General features: G+C 39.4%; 2 protein-coding genes across 2 annotated transcripts; both read left to right on the top strand.

Annotated features, from left to right (window-relative positions):
- The first annotated feature begins 492 nt into the window (after window positions 1-492).
- sumo2a (small ubiquitin like modifier 2a) lies at window positions 493-6,410 on the top strand. The gene is made up of 4 exons (XM_054778034.1): window positions 493-582; window positions 3,065-3,196; window positions 3,734-3,805; window positions 6,004-6,410. The coding sequence occupies exons 1-4, from the start codon at window positions 562-564 to the stop codon at window positions 6,067-6,069; spliced, it is 291 nt and encodes a 96-aa protein (XP_054634009.1). The 5' UTR covers window positions 493-561; the 3' UTR covers window positions 6,070-6,410.
- A 484-nt stretch (window positions 6,411-6,894) lies between these two features.
- On the top strand, window positions 6,895-18,476 carry jpt1a (Jupiter microtubule associated homolog 1a). Its single transcript, XM_054778033.1, has 5 exons — window positions 6,895-7,106; window positions 8,665-8,807; window positions 14,070-14,167; window positions 14,919-14,946; window positions 17,290-18,476. Exons 1-5 carry the CDS (start codon window positions 7,051-7,053, stop codon window positions 17,421-17,423), a joined length of 459 nt encoding a protein of 152 aa, XP_054634008.1. The 5' UTR covers window positions 6,895-7,050; the 3' UTR covers window positions 17,424-18,476.
- Window positions 18,477-18,651: the final 175 nt, after the last annotated feature.

Raw genomic sequence — 18,651 nt, 5'->3', positions numbered from 1 at the left:
ATTCCCAGCCTTTTGTGGACCATGTCTGGCCCCAGGGCCTTGAGTTTAACACCAGGTCTACAGTATGTAACTCCACTGTACTATTGCCCCACTTTACTTGTAAACGTTGCAAGACTAGCCAATGTTGCTTTGCACCGCATAATTCTTGACACTAGCTTTTACAGTTTTGGCATAGCTATATTACTTGTTCATAGTTATCAGCTTTAATGAACACAAAGACGACTTCAGCAAGTTGAAAAGTGAAAGCACCAAGCAAGAATACTACTGTAAACCTCAGCACTCAAATTTGATCAGTAGCTATTTAAAAAAAAACATAAATATGCATACGTACACATACTGTATATATACATACATTCGCATAATTTGATGAGTAAGCAAAAGGCTTAGTGGTAAATGTGTCGTGGTTTAGTCAAACAATATAACAGTGGAACGTGGTTATTTTCGTCTTCTTGCGAGGTGCAGTGGGGTCTCCAGCATGCTAGGTGGCGGTAACGCTCAATAAACGGCGTTCGCGGCCGAGTGCAAAGCAGAAAGGGTGCAGAGACAGACGACGTAGCAGCGATGGCCGACGAGAAGCCTAAGGTAAGGACTTTAATTTCCGTTATTTGTGCACAGTTTGCGTCAGCTGTGTTTACGTTTCTCACGGGGAAGCTAATGCGAAGTGGTATCTTCGGGGCCAAGTCAATAAGAGTCTCAAAAATCGAGAGAAGACTGGAGACACGACCCGGCGCTATAGCACCACACCACACTACATCACGCTAGCGGCAAAATTAGCATTGTATGCTAACGCGGCTATTATGCTTGAAATTGGACTGGATTTCGGATTAATTACAACGGAATCAATAACATCCTTGTGATTCTGACATTTATATGAACACCGCAGTTGAGATTCGTTTCATTATTTACTCGTACGCATCTTTTATGCGTTCTGACAACACCTCTTGATTCAACAACGGGCCGAAATGTATGCTCTGAATGTCGGCCATTACCTGCGAATCGAATGGGGGATTTTTTTGTATTATGTGTACTGCCAGGTCACTACAAGTAACTTTAATTTAGATTGTTGGTCTACTAAAATGCACTGTTTTTTAAGATGGCTATGCATTGATTTGCTGTAGTGGACTTACCAACAATTCAAGAGTTTTATTGTCATATGCACAGTAAAACAGGTAATTATACTATGCAATGAAATTCTTGTTCTGTTCATTCTCCCAAAAAAATAAAGAAAACACAAGAAAATGAATAAGAACCAAATAAACATTAATACCAATAAATTAAGCAACAGAAGAGACATTAATACAAATAAATAAATAGTGCTATGATTGTGTGCTTGTGCTGCGTGTGTGAGTGCTTCGTTGGGAAGCCTGATGGCCTGTGGGTAAAAGCTGTTTGCCAGCTTTGCCAGTTTGCCACCATTCCTGGACTTCAAACTCCTGTAGCGTCTGCCTGACGGTACGAGTGTGAATAATGAGTGTTGTGGATGTGTGCTGTCCTTGATGAGGTTGTTTCTTCCTTAATTAATTAAAAGGATGACAATTGTCATCCTTTTAATTAATTTAATCCATTGTCTATACCTTCTCTACCGCATGTCCTCCTTTGGGTCACAGGTGAGCTAGAGCCGATCCCAGCAGACGTTGTGTGAGAGGTGGGGTACACCCTGGTCTCCAGTCAATCACAGGGCACATGTATACAAACAACCATTCACACTTATACACAACAGTCTCCAGTTAACCTAACATTAGGGTTGTCATAAGATCTCGTGAGGTTGAATTGTGACTATTTCTCATTCAGAAAAAAAGTATTGCGATAATAAATAAACTAATCACACAAATGAAAATCAATTTGATAATGTTGCTGGCCTCCATATATTGCCATGTGCTTGCATGTCTGTTTTCGTCTCTCGCCTCGAAAACAAGCAGGAAACACATTGTGCATTGGGTGCACCTTGACGGTTCATAGAACAACAGCGTTACATAGAACAATGGAGTGAGACCTTTGTAAGTCATGCAGTCGCTTTTTGTCTGTGGGGGGGGGGGGGGGGGGGGGGGGGCAAGGCTGCTAGAATACACACAGCAGTGCAGCAACAGAGCCTCGTGGGGAGCACTGCAGATGCTGATACTGCCGATTACAAAGCCAAATGCTACAGCCCCCGTATCGGAATATTAATAATGAGCAAAGGGTGAAGCACACGAATGAGCCAGTATGCAGACTTTGTTGGAATTAATGTTAAAATCTTGTCTGGTCTCGTTCTCGTGGACCCAGTCTTCTCTAAGCATCATCTTTTCTTGTGAGTTGGGTGTCTCAGGTTTTTGGGATGTGGAAGGAAGCCGAAGTACCAGGAGAAAACCCACACAAGGACAGGGAGAACATGAAAACTCCACACACGTTCCGACAGAGATTGGAACTTGGCTCTCTTGAAATTGAGGCAGATGTGCCAACCACTGTACAACTGTGCTGTCCTCAATTGTATTTTTCTTGCACAATGTATCTTCTTTCTAATCTAATTATTGGTTGTAGTTTACATTAAGCAGCCAAACTGATAAGATGCACACGGATCAATGATGTTGCTCACAACCTCTAGGGGGCATATTTGCATGCTGTGTGGCGATTGAGGTCATGCTATTACAGTGCTGGCTTCTGTGCTCTCATTTTCTGTTGTTTTGCTTCAGTGATCAGACAACCATTAATTAGTATATTAATCCCTAGATGATTCACGTTACACTCATTTGCTTGCTTTTGTAACATGCAAAAGACACACATACAGTCTACATATACAATTCTAGTTTTACCAATATGGAGAAAATGGAAACATTAAAGTAATATAGAGACTCAAAGACAGAGTTTGTCCAGTTAGATTTCCATTTTTATTTTTTTTCAGTTTTTAAAGTATGTTTTACTTTCATTTTTACACTGCACAGCTGTCCCATGAAAAGTATGCATCTCCATTTGTTTCTCTGTATCAAATGACCAACACCAGAGCCTTCAAGTTAGCGACACGCTGTCGGAAAAGGTGCATTGAAGATGTGAATAATAACCGTGTACTTGCGTGTTTGTCTTTTGTCAGGAGGGAGTGAAGACTGAGAACAACGAGCACATAAACCTGAAGGTTGCAGGCCAGGATGGCTCAGTGGTGCAGTTCAAGATTAAAAGGCACACTCCACTCAACAAACTGATGAAAGCTTATTGTGAACGACAGGTGAGGCGCTCCAGGTGTAATGGTACTTGTCACAAAAGACTGTTCACTCATTGGAGGATTTTCCCAACTGCAGACAGTGCTGCTGCATCAAAGTATGGATTTTTGTTATATATTTTAAATCTGTACTAACTGTTCTTCTAAAATATTATCCTATTTTGAGATACTGGTTTTGGGAGTTTCATGAGTTGTAAGTGGTCCAGGATCTCTTGTATAGCGCTTTTTCACCTCCAAGGCACTCAAAGCGCTTTGACGCTGTTAGCACATTTACCTACTGATGACACAACATCAGGAGCAGCTGATGTTCAGTATTTTGTCCAAGGATACTTCAACATGAGGACGGAGGATTGAACCCGCAACCTTGAGGTTGGGAGATGACCACTCTACCACCTGAGCCATGTGGCCTGGACCCCGTTGTAATATTAAAAAATTGCTTGAAACATTTTACTTTACATGTCATGAGTTTGGAATATGCATAGCCTTTCCTTTCTTAATGTAGTCAATAATGGCATATTTGAAGATTTTCTGTTTTTCCCACAGGGATTATCAATGAGACAGATACGGTTTCGATTTGACGGCCAGCCCATCAATGAACAGGACACACCCTCGCAGGTACTGCAGTGTGCTTTTAAACTATGACCTGAATTAAATATTGTAGAAGGAATCAGTCCAGAGTGTACCCCAACTCTTGCCCAAAGACAGCTGGGATTGGCTCCAACATACCCTAGTGAGATAAAGCGATTGTAGGAGGATGGATGGCCTGGTGGCCTCATTCAGTGGAATAATGGCCGTTGACCTGACTTTAAGGAAAACTACACCTTTTTTGTTTTGCAACTTTGCCCAACATCCACAATCCCTATGTGAGACAAGAACACACCTCTTCCTGTTTCTGTGCGTTTTAGATAGCCGCCTGGGAGATTTTCACAAAGAATACAAGTAATTGGGATTCACCTATTGCGCCGATAAAGCACTCTAAAAAAAAAAGTCTAACTCCAACAATGCTCCAGTTACATAAGGTGACCTGCAAATTAACCAAGATATAGTGACGTTGTTGTAGGAGCTAACACCAAGGAGCTACTTTTCTGGTGTAGTGACACTGCTTGATCGACTGTATATAGCTGTGCTATCAAGTACTATGTGCTCCGTGTATCAGAATCATTATAATGGAGACTTACTCAATAAAGTAAGTCTGTTGGGTCCAGCTGGCCTGGGGTTCACTTGATTTTGGGTAGGTGTAAAAAAAAGTTTCTACCACTGCAGGGTTTGTTAGCGCTAACAATTCTTTGTTGGTTGTAATGCAGTCGGCATGACTTGGCAAGCTCCACATTCACACCACCAAGTTCTGCTGGCCTTGAATTTGTTGGACCTCGTCGTCTGACGTTCCACCCTCACTCATTGCGCACTCAGCTTCTAAAAACCTGTAGCTCATCCTCAGTAAAATCAGGCTAGAAAAGATACGTTTCTGGATCGTCATACTGTATGTCCCAAAGTAGTCGGCGGATGCTCTCAGGTGGTCTACCATGATCAGTGTCATCAAAGACAGAACACGCTCACTGTGCTGTTGTTGTTGATGGAAGACTGTATTACATGTAATCATGAATTTGCCCCTGGCGGGGGGGTGGTATCTAGTAGTAGTAGTATCTTTTCTATGACTTTTACATATCATAATTATATAGTTTTGAAGATCTGGTGTGGACGTGTGTAATGTAGCATATGTTGTCTAACAAGTGATGTTAGGGCTATATTTAAACCACTGATTGATATATTTTTGATTGATCAGAATAATGCTGGATGGATGGAGCACAATTAACTTTCCCATTGCTGAAGACATGTTGATCGCTGGTTTTCTGAAGGTTTACAGTGCCTTTGCTGGTTGCAGTCAAGTAATGCACTCAGTTTTGCGTCAGTTGCTTCAAGGTTAATTGGTTAATAAGATGAATCAACAATTTCATACAACTGACAGAATTGATCAATTGCTATAATAATCGATGAATCAATCACGATGCCCTTCCCGATATTTAACCTTTTATTTTAAAAGGGGTTACAGCTCATTGGGATTGAAATCCAATTGGAATTGATGTGGCCATAAAAATGTCAATTTTTCATATAAAATGAATAGGTACTCGGCACTAATTAATGAAAATGTAAGACAATCCATGAACAGATGGAATTGGAGTTACGGTGTACCAGTACCTTGAAGGACCACTGAACAAAGTGCGAAAACTTGACGCTTGATGAAAAATATCATTAGTGAAGCATAAAGAAAGCATAAAAATGGTTTTCTTTTATAACGGCGGTCGGTATATGATGAATGTTAACTCTATTGTCACAAATTAGATTTTGTTTTTTTTTTACCGAATTATGGTGAATGAAATGTTTTCTGCTGGAAAAAAAACTTATTTTCAGGGAGAATAAAATGTTTTTTGACCAAAAATTTGCAGGGCTGTGAATGCTGAATCACAAATGTGCGGGGATCCACTTCGCTGTCAAAAATACATCGTATTAATATGCCTTATTAATTTAGATGTGAATTGCTATTTTTTTGTTGGGTTTTTTTCCACTTCACGTTTACAAACCAAACATTGATACACCTGTACAGTATCACACTTAAGCGTATTATCTTTTGTAGCTACATGAGGGTCAAAATGATATGAAATGTCATGTTAGGAACTATATTCAGTAGGCACTACATCTGCAATGACAAATGCTTTCCTATGTCAAGGTGCAATTTTTTATTTAAGGTCATGTCTACACGCTCCCATTGCTTGTGTATGCTGAACTCTCAGCTGACATTGACTTTGTGTTTGCAGCTTGAAATGGAGGATGAAGATACAATTGACGTGTTCCAGCAGCAAACTGGAGGATGTGCTCCTTAATGACTGTTTCTTCTGTACATCTCTACCTCCCCTCCGTGTTCTTGAAAGTCTTCATTCAGCCCAGTCTTTACATAACCACACAGACATATGCACACACACTACCAGCCAGTGGAACACGTGTAATTGCAGCAGCTGCACAGTTGTTCTACATGGGTCATTCATATGTTAACCTGTTGGTTCACTAGAGAGTTGTAGCAAATAAATACTGTTCTTTTTAGTTTTTATACTTTGTCATAGAGAGTGTCAGGTAGTGTTTTTGGTATGGACTAAGTGGCCCTGCATTTTAAACCCTCTCTTGTATGGAAATGTATTATTGGAATAAATTGAGTTGTTTTTTTTTTATGTGTGTCTCTTTGTTTTTAATTAATGTCAAAGGATGGTAAAGTAGCACACTTTACATACTCCAGCATGAAAATGGTGCTGATGAATTTGGCGTACCTAAAGTTTGTAAACATTAAGAATTGTTTGCATCATTTTAATAAGTGATTAAAAATAGTGGGGTGGTTATTTTATTTTTAGATTCATGGTTTTAATAATTTAGAAACCTCAAAATTTCATTTTTAAGACGTTGGTCATTTATTTTGAAAGATATTTTTGTTTACCACACATTCAAGTAAAAAAATTAAATAAAAGCCCGGAAGTTTGTTTTAAAAACGCCTTGCTGTACTATAAAAGTCCTAATGGCGTTTGGCCATACAATTATTACCTCAGATTTTATTGGTCGGTTTCGTAGCCCAAGTCATAGTGTCATGAATAAAAATAAGCATCACTATTAACGAAACGAAATATGGTTTTATTTTTGAAAGTCATGCCGGAAGTGACATTCGCCGTCCCTGCATCAACTTTTCATCGATTCACGAGGTTGGAGGCAGGTTGATTGAAGCACCGGTTTGCATTGACAGGAGATGAGGCGGTGAAATACATAAACTCAAATTACAATTCCCGTATATTCCGTCCTGTTTCCTAGCGTGTAGTGTGAAAATGACGACTACGACAACGTTTCAAGGAATGGAGCCCGGTGCTAAAAACAGCTCCAGGTAAAATGCGTCGCCTCTCTCCATCATCATGTTAGCCACCATTGTGCAGTTAGCCAACAAGCCGAGCATCCTCTCTCAATAAAATGCTTAACGTTAAATGCTCTGTCTCTAAGTAGAAACTTGGAAATGATTGAGACATAAAGAATGTTGAAGTGTTACCAATATAAATGAGTGACTAGTTAAAGGTAGCCAATTTTTAATTAAACCAGCTAGCATGGTTGCACATGTCCCTTTGTATACCTTGCATTTAGCTAGCCACAGACAAAATACACCGTGTTTTAATTGCAACCACGCAAAGCATCCATCCGTTTCATTTAGTGTTCATATTATTTTTAAACTAGGAAATAAAATAACCGTGAGTGGTTTGCAGTGTGAAATGTGTTTCGGTTGGGTGGGGCCACTCGTTGGTTTCCCCATCATTGAAAGTGCAACAAAGAGGTCAATGTGCCGTTTGGAATCTGAAATATACATGAGACCAAAACAATTCACTGTCACTCCATTGGGACATTTACATCTAAAATTTAAATACTGTTGACATGAATTTGGGAAATTTTGCCGCATAGCGGGACAATGATGGCATCGTGATTACAAAATTGGATGTTATTCTGTCTAAACATTTAATTTAATTCTAACTATACCGTCAAATCACAATAAAAGTCTTCACATGGCAGCAGAAGCACGTTTAGGACCATGTTCAGTATACGTTAAAGTGCTTCAGCATGTACAATATACTATATTGACCATCACTTTATATAGAATCGGTGTGGGCATCAATCTAACTCTACTAATGTAATTGAAACAGAGGGGTGGTGTGGCAAAGAACAATGCACATAGCAATACCTGGACCAGTTGTAGTAATGTCATCTATTGCCAAATGAGACATTGTTCCTCAATTAGTTGCTGGGTGTGTGTACCACTTGAAGAAGTACACGCGTCTCCTAAAAACAGGTTGTGCCACTATAGGTAGCTGTAGTTACCTTTACTATTCGAGGTGTCAGAAAAGTTCCAGTACTGTTGATGTTGATTGCATTCTTGGATGCAAGTTCTTGCCAGAGGACCTGAGGCCTATACTACAAATTATGCTTAATTTATCCAAGCTCTCTTCTTTGTTTTCCACACATTGAAGATGTGGGATAAGCGGTACTACGAAGCTGGATACCAACTTGACAAGTCAAGCCATTTTTTTAGTTTTGTCAAGAGTGTGTTCATGTGAAAGGGAGTGACTGGCAGCAGGGGATGTAAATTTGGGTACTTTCTTCCTTTTATTCTGTTAATTGGTGACAGAGCCGCAGATTGACTTGACGCTTTACGCACGTGTCACAGCAGTCATGCGCATCCTTTGTGCATATGGCCCCCTTACACAAAATGTAACTACAGTATTATCCAGAATTCTCAGAATTCATCAGTTTATTAGGTGCCCCTAATTGTACACAGTCCAGGCTAATCCTGTCATTTTGTGACACTTATTGTAATAACATTATCATAGTTATGTAACCTACAGATAACAGAAATTAAAACATTCAGCCATCCAGTTCACCCACAATATCCTCCTTTGCAGGGTTCTGCGGCCTCCAGGTGGTGCCTCCAACATCTCCTTCGGCACCGATGAGGAGAAACCTCCTGCCCGGAAAAACAAAATGGCCTCCAGTGTTTTTGCTGAGCCAGAAGACCCCTACGCTAACAGAAGGAACAACCCACCAGGTAGTGTCTGCCCAACAGAGGGTAAAACTTATCTTTGTCTCAGTTGTAACTTAGACAAAAGAAGTGTATACATGTGCAGTACAGTAGTACCTCGCATAACGTAAACCTCCTTTTACGTAAATTCCAAGAAATTCCATATAACGTAAAGCGTCAAGTCGGTGCAAGTTTTTTTTTTTTAAATCAACTTTATTAATGCCTCAAGTTGGTGCAAGTTTAGACTAACACTTGCTGACGCCTTCTGATGCTTCACGCTCTCATTGGCTGATTTTCGGGGCACCGCCTCCGCTCATTTCATTGGCTGATTATCTGGGCTACGCCTACGCTCTCATCTCATTGGCTGATTATCGGGGCACCGCCTACACTCTCATCTCATTGGCTCACTTATACAGAACGTACGTGAGTTTATGTGAGAGACAGGCTTCCCCCTTCAACCTCCTTCCTCTTCATAATCGCCCTTAAAGTAACTTAAACAATTAATTAAGTTACAAATTAAAATTTTGCACACAGCATTATCGTGTAGTGCGTGTGCGTTTGTCTGTGAGACCAGCTGACTCTTAGACTCTTTGAGTCGCGTTTCGACTCAGGCTAGTCCTCCTCCTCCTTCCTGCCTCCACTTGCGCTCCTGATCAAGACATCTCGTGAATGGTAGGATTGTTTTTGTTTTTCACTTTTATTCATTTACAGTAATCTTATTTATTACCTTATTTTATATTGGAATGTTACTCTAATATGTTTATGCTAACGTTTTCTTATATTTTCCCACCATATTTGGTGGACTTTGAATATTTTGAAGTGCCAAAGGGGTGAGTTTGGGAAAATCTTGGAACGGATTAGGCTATTTACATGTATTTTACACTTCGTATAACATAAAAAACATAACATCAAGGTTCTCGGAATGGATTATTTACGTTGTAGGGGCGTCTACTGTATCTGCACAGTATCAACTGTTTTATTATGTCTTCTTAAGGGACAATACTGTAGAAATGAAACTTGGATACATTTTAGAGTAGTCAATGTACGTCGTGTAGAGTAATCCCTCGTTTATTTCAGTTAATGGGTTCCAGACCCAACCGTGATAAGTGAATTTCTGCGAAGTAGGATTCCTTATTAATAAGGGTGTTACAAGACACTCAGTTCATGACGAGACGATACATGAGATTGAATCCACTTAAGATTTAAGATTTAAACAATAAAAAAATGACAAGATATTGCAATCTACAAATGTAATTTCTACTACATTATACTCTTGTGTACTCTATGTGTATGCTACCAGCCTTGCCTCCACACACAGAGACTTTATGACTGACAAGAGGGCTCACTCCATTCATGCTGTTGTTCTATGGAACAAACGTGCCAAGGTGCTGAAATCAATGCACAGAGTGAATCCTATTCCTGCCTGTTTGGAGGTGGGAGATGAGGAATACAGGCACGCGTACTCATGGCAATATACTGTATTGAGGCCGGCAAAATTAGCCACTTCAATTTCATTTATTGTGTGATTAATCAATTAATTTAGCATCCCAGGCCTAGTACCCACGAGACAGTTTTTTTCTGAACAAGAAATCTTGTCACGTTTTAATCTCGGGAGATTTGTGGCATGACATCTTGTGACATCCCTACTTATTTATAAATATTATTTATAAATAGAATATTTACGTAGAGCATACAAAACCTTTTCTGACCTTCTAAATATGGCTTTTAATCTCTTTCACTGCCAAAGACATCTATTGACGTCTTTAGCTTTTTGCCGTGGGAGCTACAGATTCAAGATTATTCGTCTTGTGTGTGAATTTCTGACAATGTAGGCAATGTATTTCTGTCCCAGTAGGGGGCAACAGTTATCTTTTCCTCCAACCGGCAGCGACAGATTGTTTATGAAGAAGACGGATTGTTGGGTTGAGAGAGGAAAATGGCGAAACACATGCAGAAATGGAGCAGAGACAAAAAATACAGGCAGCTAACACTGTCACAGAGCTTGGTGGTGGATCTGCCTTCAGTAGTGACGCGATGGAGAAAGACAGAGCTGACATGGGTGATGTAGGTGACGTAGACACAAATGCAGTTGGCAATGGCAGCCGAAGCAACAAGCTAGTGGTTAGCGTTTCTGAGCCATGTGGCGTGACACCGGAGCCTGACACCGGAAGCAATTCAGAGTCGGGTGACTCAGAACCCGACCCTGATTCGACGAGTGGCTGCTGTCTGGATCGGTCAGCAGCAGAGATTCATCCCCACATCCAGCAGATCCCACCGTCACTCTGCTTGAATTTGCTTCTCTGCAGAAAAAGCTTGTTTTCTCTATTTTTTGGTCAAAATGAGGTGTTTTTACTGAAACTACCCTATGTTCTACTGCCAATATATAAAGACCTAAAAGGAAAGCAAACTTTTTTTCTGATGAAAGAAGAGAGTCTAAAGTTTCTTTAGATGGTTTCAATGTTTATGTAGTCCTAAAATTTAATTTCTGTGGGTCTTGAAAGTTCAGCAAAAATGCCCAAAAACTCTGGCAGTATGGAGCTCTCTGCTCTGAACATGGCTGGCAGTCAACGGGTAAACATAATTAGAGCTGTCTAGACATGAAATAACACCCCTATAGTCATAATTACACTGCAGACTGATTTCAGAGGTGATTCTGCTGCATGTTTTTCAAAGTAAAGTAATAGATATTTTATTTCAAATTAATTCAATATAATATAATAATATAATAATATGTCAATATGTAAATAATAGGCTATACATGTATCTTTATCCTCCTGACTACCAGGGAAAAAAATATTGTCTAATCACATGTAATTTGAAATTCTCCAATCTTTGTAAAGTAATTAAATATTTTTTGGAATATATATATATAAAGTTTTTATTTGTAAGTTATAATCGGAACCCCATACAGGTGAAACTGAACTTTGTTAGCAACCAGTTAGTCCAACAGAAAATATCAAAAAGTCAACACGAGAAAGAGCTCAACATAAACAACTGTTCATCATCTCTTTTCTTTTGCTTCTTTTGTGCATATTTGGTATGATATTTCAAAAAGCAATTCCCTTTCTTGGAAACACAGAGGAAAACCTTGCAACCTTTGTGCACATCACATATGTTTTACTGTTACAGCCGAATGCGCGACACCTTGATGCATGTGTTTCGGCCACCATCACTGGAAGATGGATGCCACCATAATGTCTCAGAGCTACATTTGGCTGCGGTTTCCACTTTTGACGTGGGGGAGTGTAGTCATGCTCGCTGTCACTTGTGATTCCTGTTTGGGCTCAAGTAATTAACTCTTCACCAGGGAGCAGTTTGAAGTCAAGGAACTAAAGTGGTTTCTTTCCCAGAAACTGGTAGTCACTCTTATGCTGAAGCCATGAGTTGGTGATTGCCAGGTCAAAAAAGTGGAAAACTGCACGCACTGTCCATTTCCTAGTGCGAGAGGCCATCCTGTAGAAACTCAACATTTGGTCGATGCAAAATTATTTTCCTGTTCTAGGCAGACTCAAACACCTTTGCCTTACTTTGGTCAAGAGGGGCCTGACTCTCCGCAAGAGATACTTCTTTTTTCCTCATCTGTAACATCAACAGAATTTTATGAATTTGTAAAACCAATTTCTGGTCATGGATTATGCCAGAATTTGGTGTCTAGTATTAGAGGCTCAATACATTTGAATGTTTGCAAATCCTAGACAGTCCATATGAATAGAATTCCCAAAGAATGTCTCCAGTTCTTCAGGTGTGGTAGTTAGTGTTGCTCCATACACAAGTACTTGACACTGATTTGTGCACAGGCCGAGTCATCAATGTATTGCTTAAAATAATCCATTGGGGTCTGGTTTTGGCGTGTCATAGCATCATTGTTCTGAATAATGGGAGGATCAAAATTGTCTCTCCTTTTGAAAATGAATCACTCTCTTGTCACTTGGGGAGGGACAAAACAGCAAAATGGAGGCAATAACTGCAAACGCCCACTACAGAGGACATTTTTTAAACATTTAAATCCAAGGCTCAAAGACAGTTAAAATAATTCCACCAACACTTCAATGTTTTCTTAAGAGACTTATGGAACGCATGCCAACAACATTTCAAGCTAAATTTGTTTAATAGTAAGTATTATACACTTACTTTTCCTCTTCCTATAAAATGTGCTTGCACTGAAGGAAGCCATTTTCTGATATGATGCAATCAAAGGTAACAAAGCCCCACCCCTTCACATTTGGTATTAATGTAAAGGTGTAAATGTCCTCTATAGAGCACAAGCGGAATTAATTCAGTTGCATCCAGTGGGTGGGAGATATTCAGGTTTACAAATGTCCTCTACAGAGGACAAATTTGAACTACTGGTAGTCAGGAGATATAGCACAGGGGTGCTCACACTTTGTCCCAAAGATCTACCTCCTACTATAAACATAGAGAATATATATATTTCTTTATTTTATTTATAAATATGGGTATTATTGTACATGGATATCGGGGGTGCACACAATCACAATGATCTACTTTTTAGTATAAAATATAGCATACCGGTATTTAAAATCTAAGTGGTAAACTTTGCAACTACTAAACTAAATACTAATGATTAGTATTTGACATTCACAGTTTCAAAGTTTACAGGTCTTTAAAATAGTTGATATCGTTCACTAATTCACAATTCAAATCTATATATATATATATATATATACTGTATATATGTAAGTGTGTGTTTGTAGGTATACATATATACTGTGTGTATTAGCAATTGATGTGATACGAAGAGGGGGTAGGATTAAATAAGATCTGCTTTTTCCTACTCCTTTTCGGACATGTGAAACTGAGACTTGTAACATGAAGAATCAATGTATGCTGTATGTATGTTCGAAATAAATTAAACCAAAATCAATATGGCAATAAAGATATTTACACAAAATTCCTCAATAGTTGTGTACATAACCTGAGTAACATGTCAGTGAAAATGGCTACATTGTTATGATGTTTAATTTATTTAAACATTCTTCATTCCAATTACAATGTTAAATACTCCTGAGAAATGTAGGTTTATTGATTTTGATGCCCTGTACTTTCATTATTATGCCATATAATTAATGGAAAAATGGTCTCAAATGTTGTCAATGATAGCGATTATCGACAGTAATTTGTAGGACAATTGTCTTCCTGCAAAATTTGTTATTGTGACAGGCCTAATCATGAGACAGACGTTGCGTATATTGGAAAAATACGTCAATGGAAACTGCAGGAAGTGAGTAGATGTGTCATGATGTGTATCATGTCCTCCTCTTTTTCCAGGTGGGAAGCCCACGGGTGTCCTGTGTGGTGAGCCTTCAGCCCCCCTTAGGAGAGGGGCCAACCAGGGCATGAACCCCTCTGCAGACGCCCACTCCATGGTAAGATCATGAAATACATGGGGAAATGGAAGTGAAACTTCTTCCACGGAAGGTGCAGACTCATCGAGTGTAAAAGCAGAACACAAGTAACCCTTCCGCCTTTTATCTTACATAAACACTAACGTTTACAAGTAAAGAACTTGTTCATGAAATAATGTTGATAAAGTACATTAAAAACATTAATATTAAATACAGATCATAATCAATGAATTGTTTACTTTTGAGAACTACAATAGAGTTTATCACTTTGTCAGCTGCTTCAACAACTTTGATTTGTTTACCTCATTTATTTAAGGAAGAACGCAAACTAATGGAGGGAAGGTTGATTGATTCATGATAAAATTGTGACAACCATGTGCAAAGTGAATAATTATGTCCCCCCCACTGATTTCAATGTGTTTGTTGGTGTTGGTTGATGGTTGAGGCTAATATGGAAAAAGCTTTTTTTATGAGAAGAAATCAACTACTAACAAATTGACAGAGTGGACAAATCCATAACTGAATTAGTGACTGATGTGATATGGAGAGGGGGTAGGATTTAAACACTGCTTCTTCCTGCTCCTTTTTGGACATGTTGAACAGTGAATTGTGAATATGTGATGTGTTTCAATGTAACATCGTATGCATGTTTGAAATAAATCAAACTAGATTAAAATAAATTGACAACAAATTGATGAGTCAGATGAAAATATTGGCATAATGACCATGATTTTTATTTTTCTGACATTTTGACATTTGGTTTATCTTTTAGGAAGGAGACACGTCTGTATACAACAACGGTGAGCAATTTGCATCTTACTTCACTCAGTTAAAGACTGGTTTTCTTGACGCATGCATCATTTTTTTTTATATCTTTATCTTGTAATGATGAATAAGACTGTTGTCACGATGAAGCAACATTAAATAGGATATGTATACACTCCTGATCAAAATCTTAAGAGCAGTTGAAAAATTGCTAAAATTTGCATTTTGCACATTTGGATCTTAATGAGGTTTTAAGTGGAGCTACAATATGCAAAAGCAAGAACGCAGAGTGAGACAAAAAACATTTGGAACTTGTAATTTAAACAAAACAAAAAAAACTGAAATAGGATGTTTATCACCTTTAAGAACACAGGCTATAAAAGTCAAAATGTTCATTTTCTGTCAGGCATTCACACTGTCATGCCCTCCTGATGGCTAAAGGTAAGAAGCGTTCTCTTTTTGAACGTGGTCGGATTGTCGAGCTGCATAAGCAAGGCGTCTCGCAGCGTGCCATTGCTGCTCAGGTTGGGTGCAGTAAATCAGTCATTCTAATTTTTTTTTTAAGATCCTGAGCATTATGGAACAAAAAAGTCAAGTGGTGGACCCAAAAAAATCACACCTGCGCTGAGCCGGTGGATCCGATTGGCTGTCTATCAATACACAGGGCCATGTTCAACCCAAGTTAAGGCCCTTACTGGTGCCGACTGCAACGCAATAACCATCAGACAGCATCTGCGGGAAAAGGGTTTAAAAAAACAAATTCAAAGACCTCATCTCCTTCAACGCCACAAAACTGCCGGTTCAGATTTTGCCAGGGAGCATCAAACATGGGACATTGAAAGGGACATTCTCTGATGAGGAAAAAATGTAACCTTGACAGCCCAAATGGCTTCCAACGTTACTGGCATGTCAAGGAAATCCCACCTGAGATGATTTCTACCCGGTACAGGGGAGGGGGATCCATCATGGTCTGGGGTGCTTTTTCATTCAGTGGAACACTGGAGCTTCAGGTGGTGCAGGGTCGTCAAATGGTGGCTGCTTACGTGCAGATGTTGCAGCGGGCATCCCTCATGACTGAGGGCCCTCGTCTGTGTGGTAACAGCTGGGTTTTTCAACAGGACAACACTGCAGTTCACAATGCTCGCTTGACCAAGGACTTCTTCAGGGAGAATAACATCACTCTTTTGGACCATCCTGCATGTTTCCCTCATTTAAATCCCACAGAGAACATTTGGCGATGGATGGCAAGGGAAGTTTATAAAAATGGCCATCAGTTCCAGACAGTTGATGCCCTTCGTGAAGCCATCTTCACCACTTGGAGCAATGATCCCACTAGCCTCCTGGAAACACTCACATCAAGCATGTCCAAACCCATTTTTGAAGTGATTAACAAGAACGGCGGAGCTACTCATTACTGAGTCCTACTGGGAACATTTTTGGTTTTGGTTTGGAGAGTTTTTTGTTATTTTTTGAGCGATGGTCTTAAATTTTTGATCAGCTGATAAACAGCCTATTTCAGTTTGTCGTTTGCAATAAATTACTTTTTCAAAATGCTTTTTGTCTCACTCCCCCTTCTTGTTTTTGCATATTGTAGCTCTTCTTAAAACCTCATTAAGATCCAAATTCTAGTAATTTTTCAACTGGTCTTAAGACTTTGATCAAGAGTGTATATCCGACTTCCATAAATGGTAGTATATTATCAAACAAGCATTTGTATATGTTGTACAAAGGAACTTCAGTGTTGTTCAAATTTTAGAGACTGTTTTTCCCACAGGGAATAACAGAAATAGAATAAAACCTGTACTACAGTATAGGCAATTACATTGAAAATAATATTATAATTAACATTTCTAATAACATTTTAACAGTCTTAACTGTGTGAAAATGTAAAAATAAGTTAACCACTGTGTTTTATCGCTTAAAAAAAAAATAATTTGTATACTGTCCCTTAGCTTGGGACATACAGTAGTGACAAAAGTGCAGAGGAACATTGCCCAAGAAGTGGGTCTCTTCTTACAAAGACTTAGTCTAATGACTTTGCCATGCATATTCTGTTCTTCTTGTCGATATTGACTTGATTCACATTATTGCGCAGCCAGAACAGATGTGTGTTCTACCTACTATCACACGTCACTATATAGTGAGTTCCATTTACGGTTCTATGGTCATCATCACCTCTTTGCAATCATCGGTGGCATCACAAAAAAACAAAGGAAAAGCAAAACAGACTTGTACAGTTAATCCTTTAGATGCTCACCTATTCTTGTATGAACATTGTGTTTCACATTGTCTGACCTCAGGGGTGCCTGACCGTAAATGTCCCGCTGTGTTCATTTTCAAATGGGGCTGATATTCGGGGTGGGGGCATGTGTATTCAGGAAGTGATGCTGCTGAGGCTGACGCACCTGCAGAGCGTCAAGAAGACGCTCCTCCAGCCGAGGATCCTGCTGCTGGACTGCCCTCCGGACGCAGGAATCCACCCGGTGGAAAGTCCAGCCTCATCCTGGGTTGAATCGCTTTCAGGCTCAAGCTACCCCTCAGCCCCTCAACCCCACGGCCGCTTTCCTATTTTCCACCACGTATAAGTAATTCCTAACACAAACTGGGAAACCCTACCCATTTATCCATACCACAGGACCTCCCCTCTGATGTCTCCCTAGTGCCAGTCTTCTCCATGTCTCAAGTGCATTGTTTTGATACCTCCTTTTAAGAACCATTTTGTACTGTTATTTATTTTGACAGAAGCACTTTATGTATTTCAAATCAATGATTCTGTGCAGTTCGGTCCTTGTATTGACCCGCAGAGAGGCCACAAGAATCAACGGTAAATCACCCCTCTTTTCTTTGGTACGACACAGCACAAGCTGCAGGCGTCAGAAAGCCGTCAGTTTTCATTTGTGTTCTCTTTTGACCCACCTTGCATGCACATTTGGTCCCAAAGTGACAAGAAACACAACTGTGAAGCCTTTTAAATCTTTTTTTCCCCCTGTTGGTCGTCCATGGTGGAAAAATGTTGTATTGTAACTGCATGAAATTGTAATGTTTCTTACTGGTCACAATATTAAAAGATCCACATAGGAAGCACATCGGTTATCTGAAGGATGACACCCTTTTGTATCGTAGTGACTAGCCTTCAATGATTGTGCCCCCACCCCATTTTTTATTGGTCAAATTTACTCTTAATCTTAGTGTGCCTCTTTGTGTTTAAAGCTACAAACTCAGACAAGGTTGAGTTTTCTGCTTGTAGGCATTGCAATACTGTAGTTTTACATTGCAATCCAGGAGAATGTTGTTGGGCCTGATGTGATAAACCTGTCCTACATTTTGACAAGTGACCTTATGACACAGCTCAGCCTTTGCTTTCTCTCTCTCTGGCGTTACAATTTATGTACTAAACCTGTTGCAGCTTTCAATCCTACTGTCATTTCCAGTGTGGCACTGTGGCATCGTGTCCTTTTTTTTTCTTTTTACTTCATGCTGGATGTTTTTAAGTTGCTCGCATACATTTGAATTCAAGAAATGGCACAAGTGGAAAATAGACATTAAAAATCAATTTAGACCATGACTTCCTGTCCTTATTTACTTAAGTGAATAACTAAAAAATGCACACGGACACTCACAATGTTGCTGAGACAAAATGCCAGTATGTACGACTTTCTCATAATTCCCACTAATTAATTTTTTCGTGACATTACTTTACTCTCAGCATTTTTTATCTATGTTCTTTTATTATTACAACT

Source organism: Dunckerocampus dactyliophorus, chromosome 6 (assembly GCF_027744805.1).
Source record: "Dunckerocampus dactyliophorus isolate RoL2022-P2 chromosome 6, RoL_Ddac_1.1, whole genome shotgun sequence".
In the NCBI taxonomy this organism is placed as follows: domain Eukaryota; kingdom Metazoa; phylum Chordata; class Actinopteri; order Syngnathiformes; family Syngnathidae; genus Dunckerocampus; species Dunckerocampus dactyliophorus.
The sequence above is the reverse complement of the archived record's forward strand: the minus strand, read 5'-3'. Positions and strand labels throughout refer to the sequence as shown.

What these genes read in the sequence shown, in the direction of transcription:
- sumo2a (XM_054778034.1), top strand. Translation starts at nt 562, where the DNA reads ATGGCCGACGAGAAGCCTAAG. An exon ending in AAGCTTATTGTGAACGACAG is followed by an intron (nt 3,197 to 3,733) that starts GTGAGGCGCTCC and finishes TTTTTCCCACAG; the next exon opens with GGATTATCAATGAGACAGAT. An exon ending in AACAGGACACACCCTCGCAG is followed by an intron (nt 3,806 to 6,003) that starts GTACTGCAGTGT and finishes TTGTGTTTGCAG; the next exon opens with CTTGAAATGGAGGATGAAGA.
- jpt1a (XM_054778033.1), top strand. Translation starts at nt 7,051, where the DNA reads ATGACGACTACGACAACGTTTCAAGGAATGGAGCCCGGTGCTAAAAAC. An exon ending in GGTGCTAAAAACAGCTCCAG is followed by an intron (nt 7,107 to 8,664) that starts GTAAAATGCGTC and finishes CCTCCTTTGCAG; the next exon opens with GGTTCTGCGGCCTCCAGGTG. An exon ending in CACGTCTGTATACAACAACG is followed by an intron (nt 14,947 to 17,289) that starts GTGAGCAATTTG and finishes ATGTGTATTCAG; the next exon opens with GAAGTGATGCTGCTGAGGCT.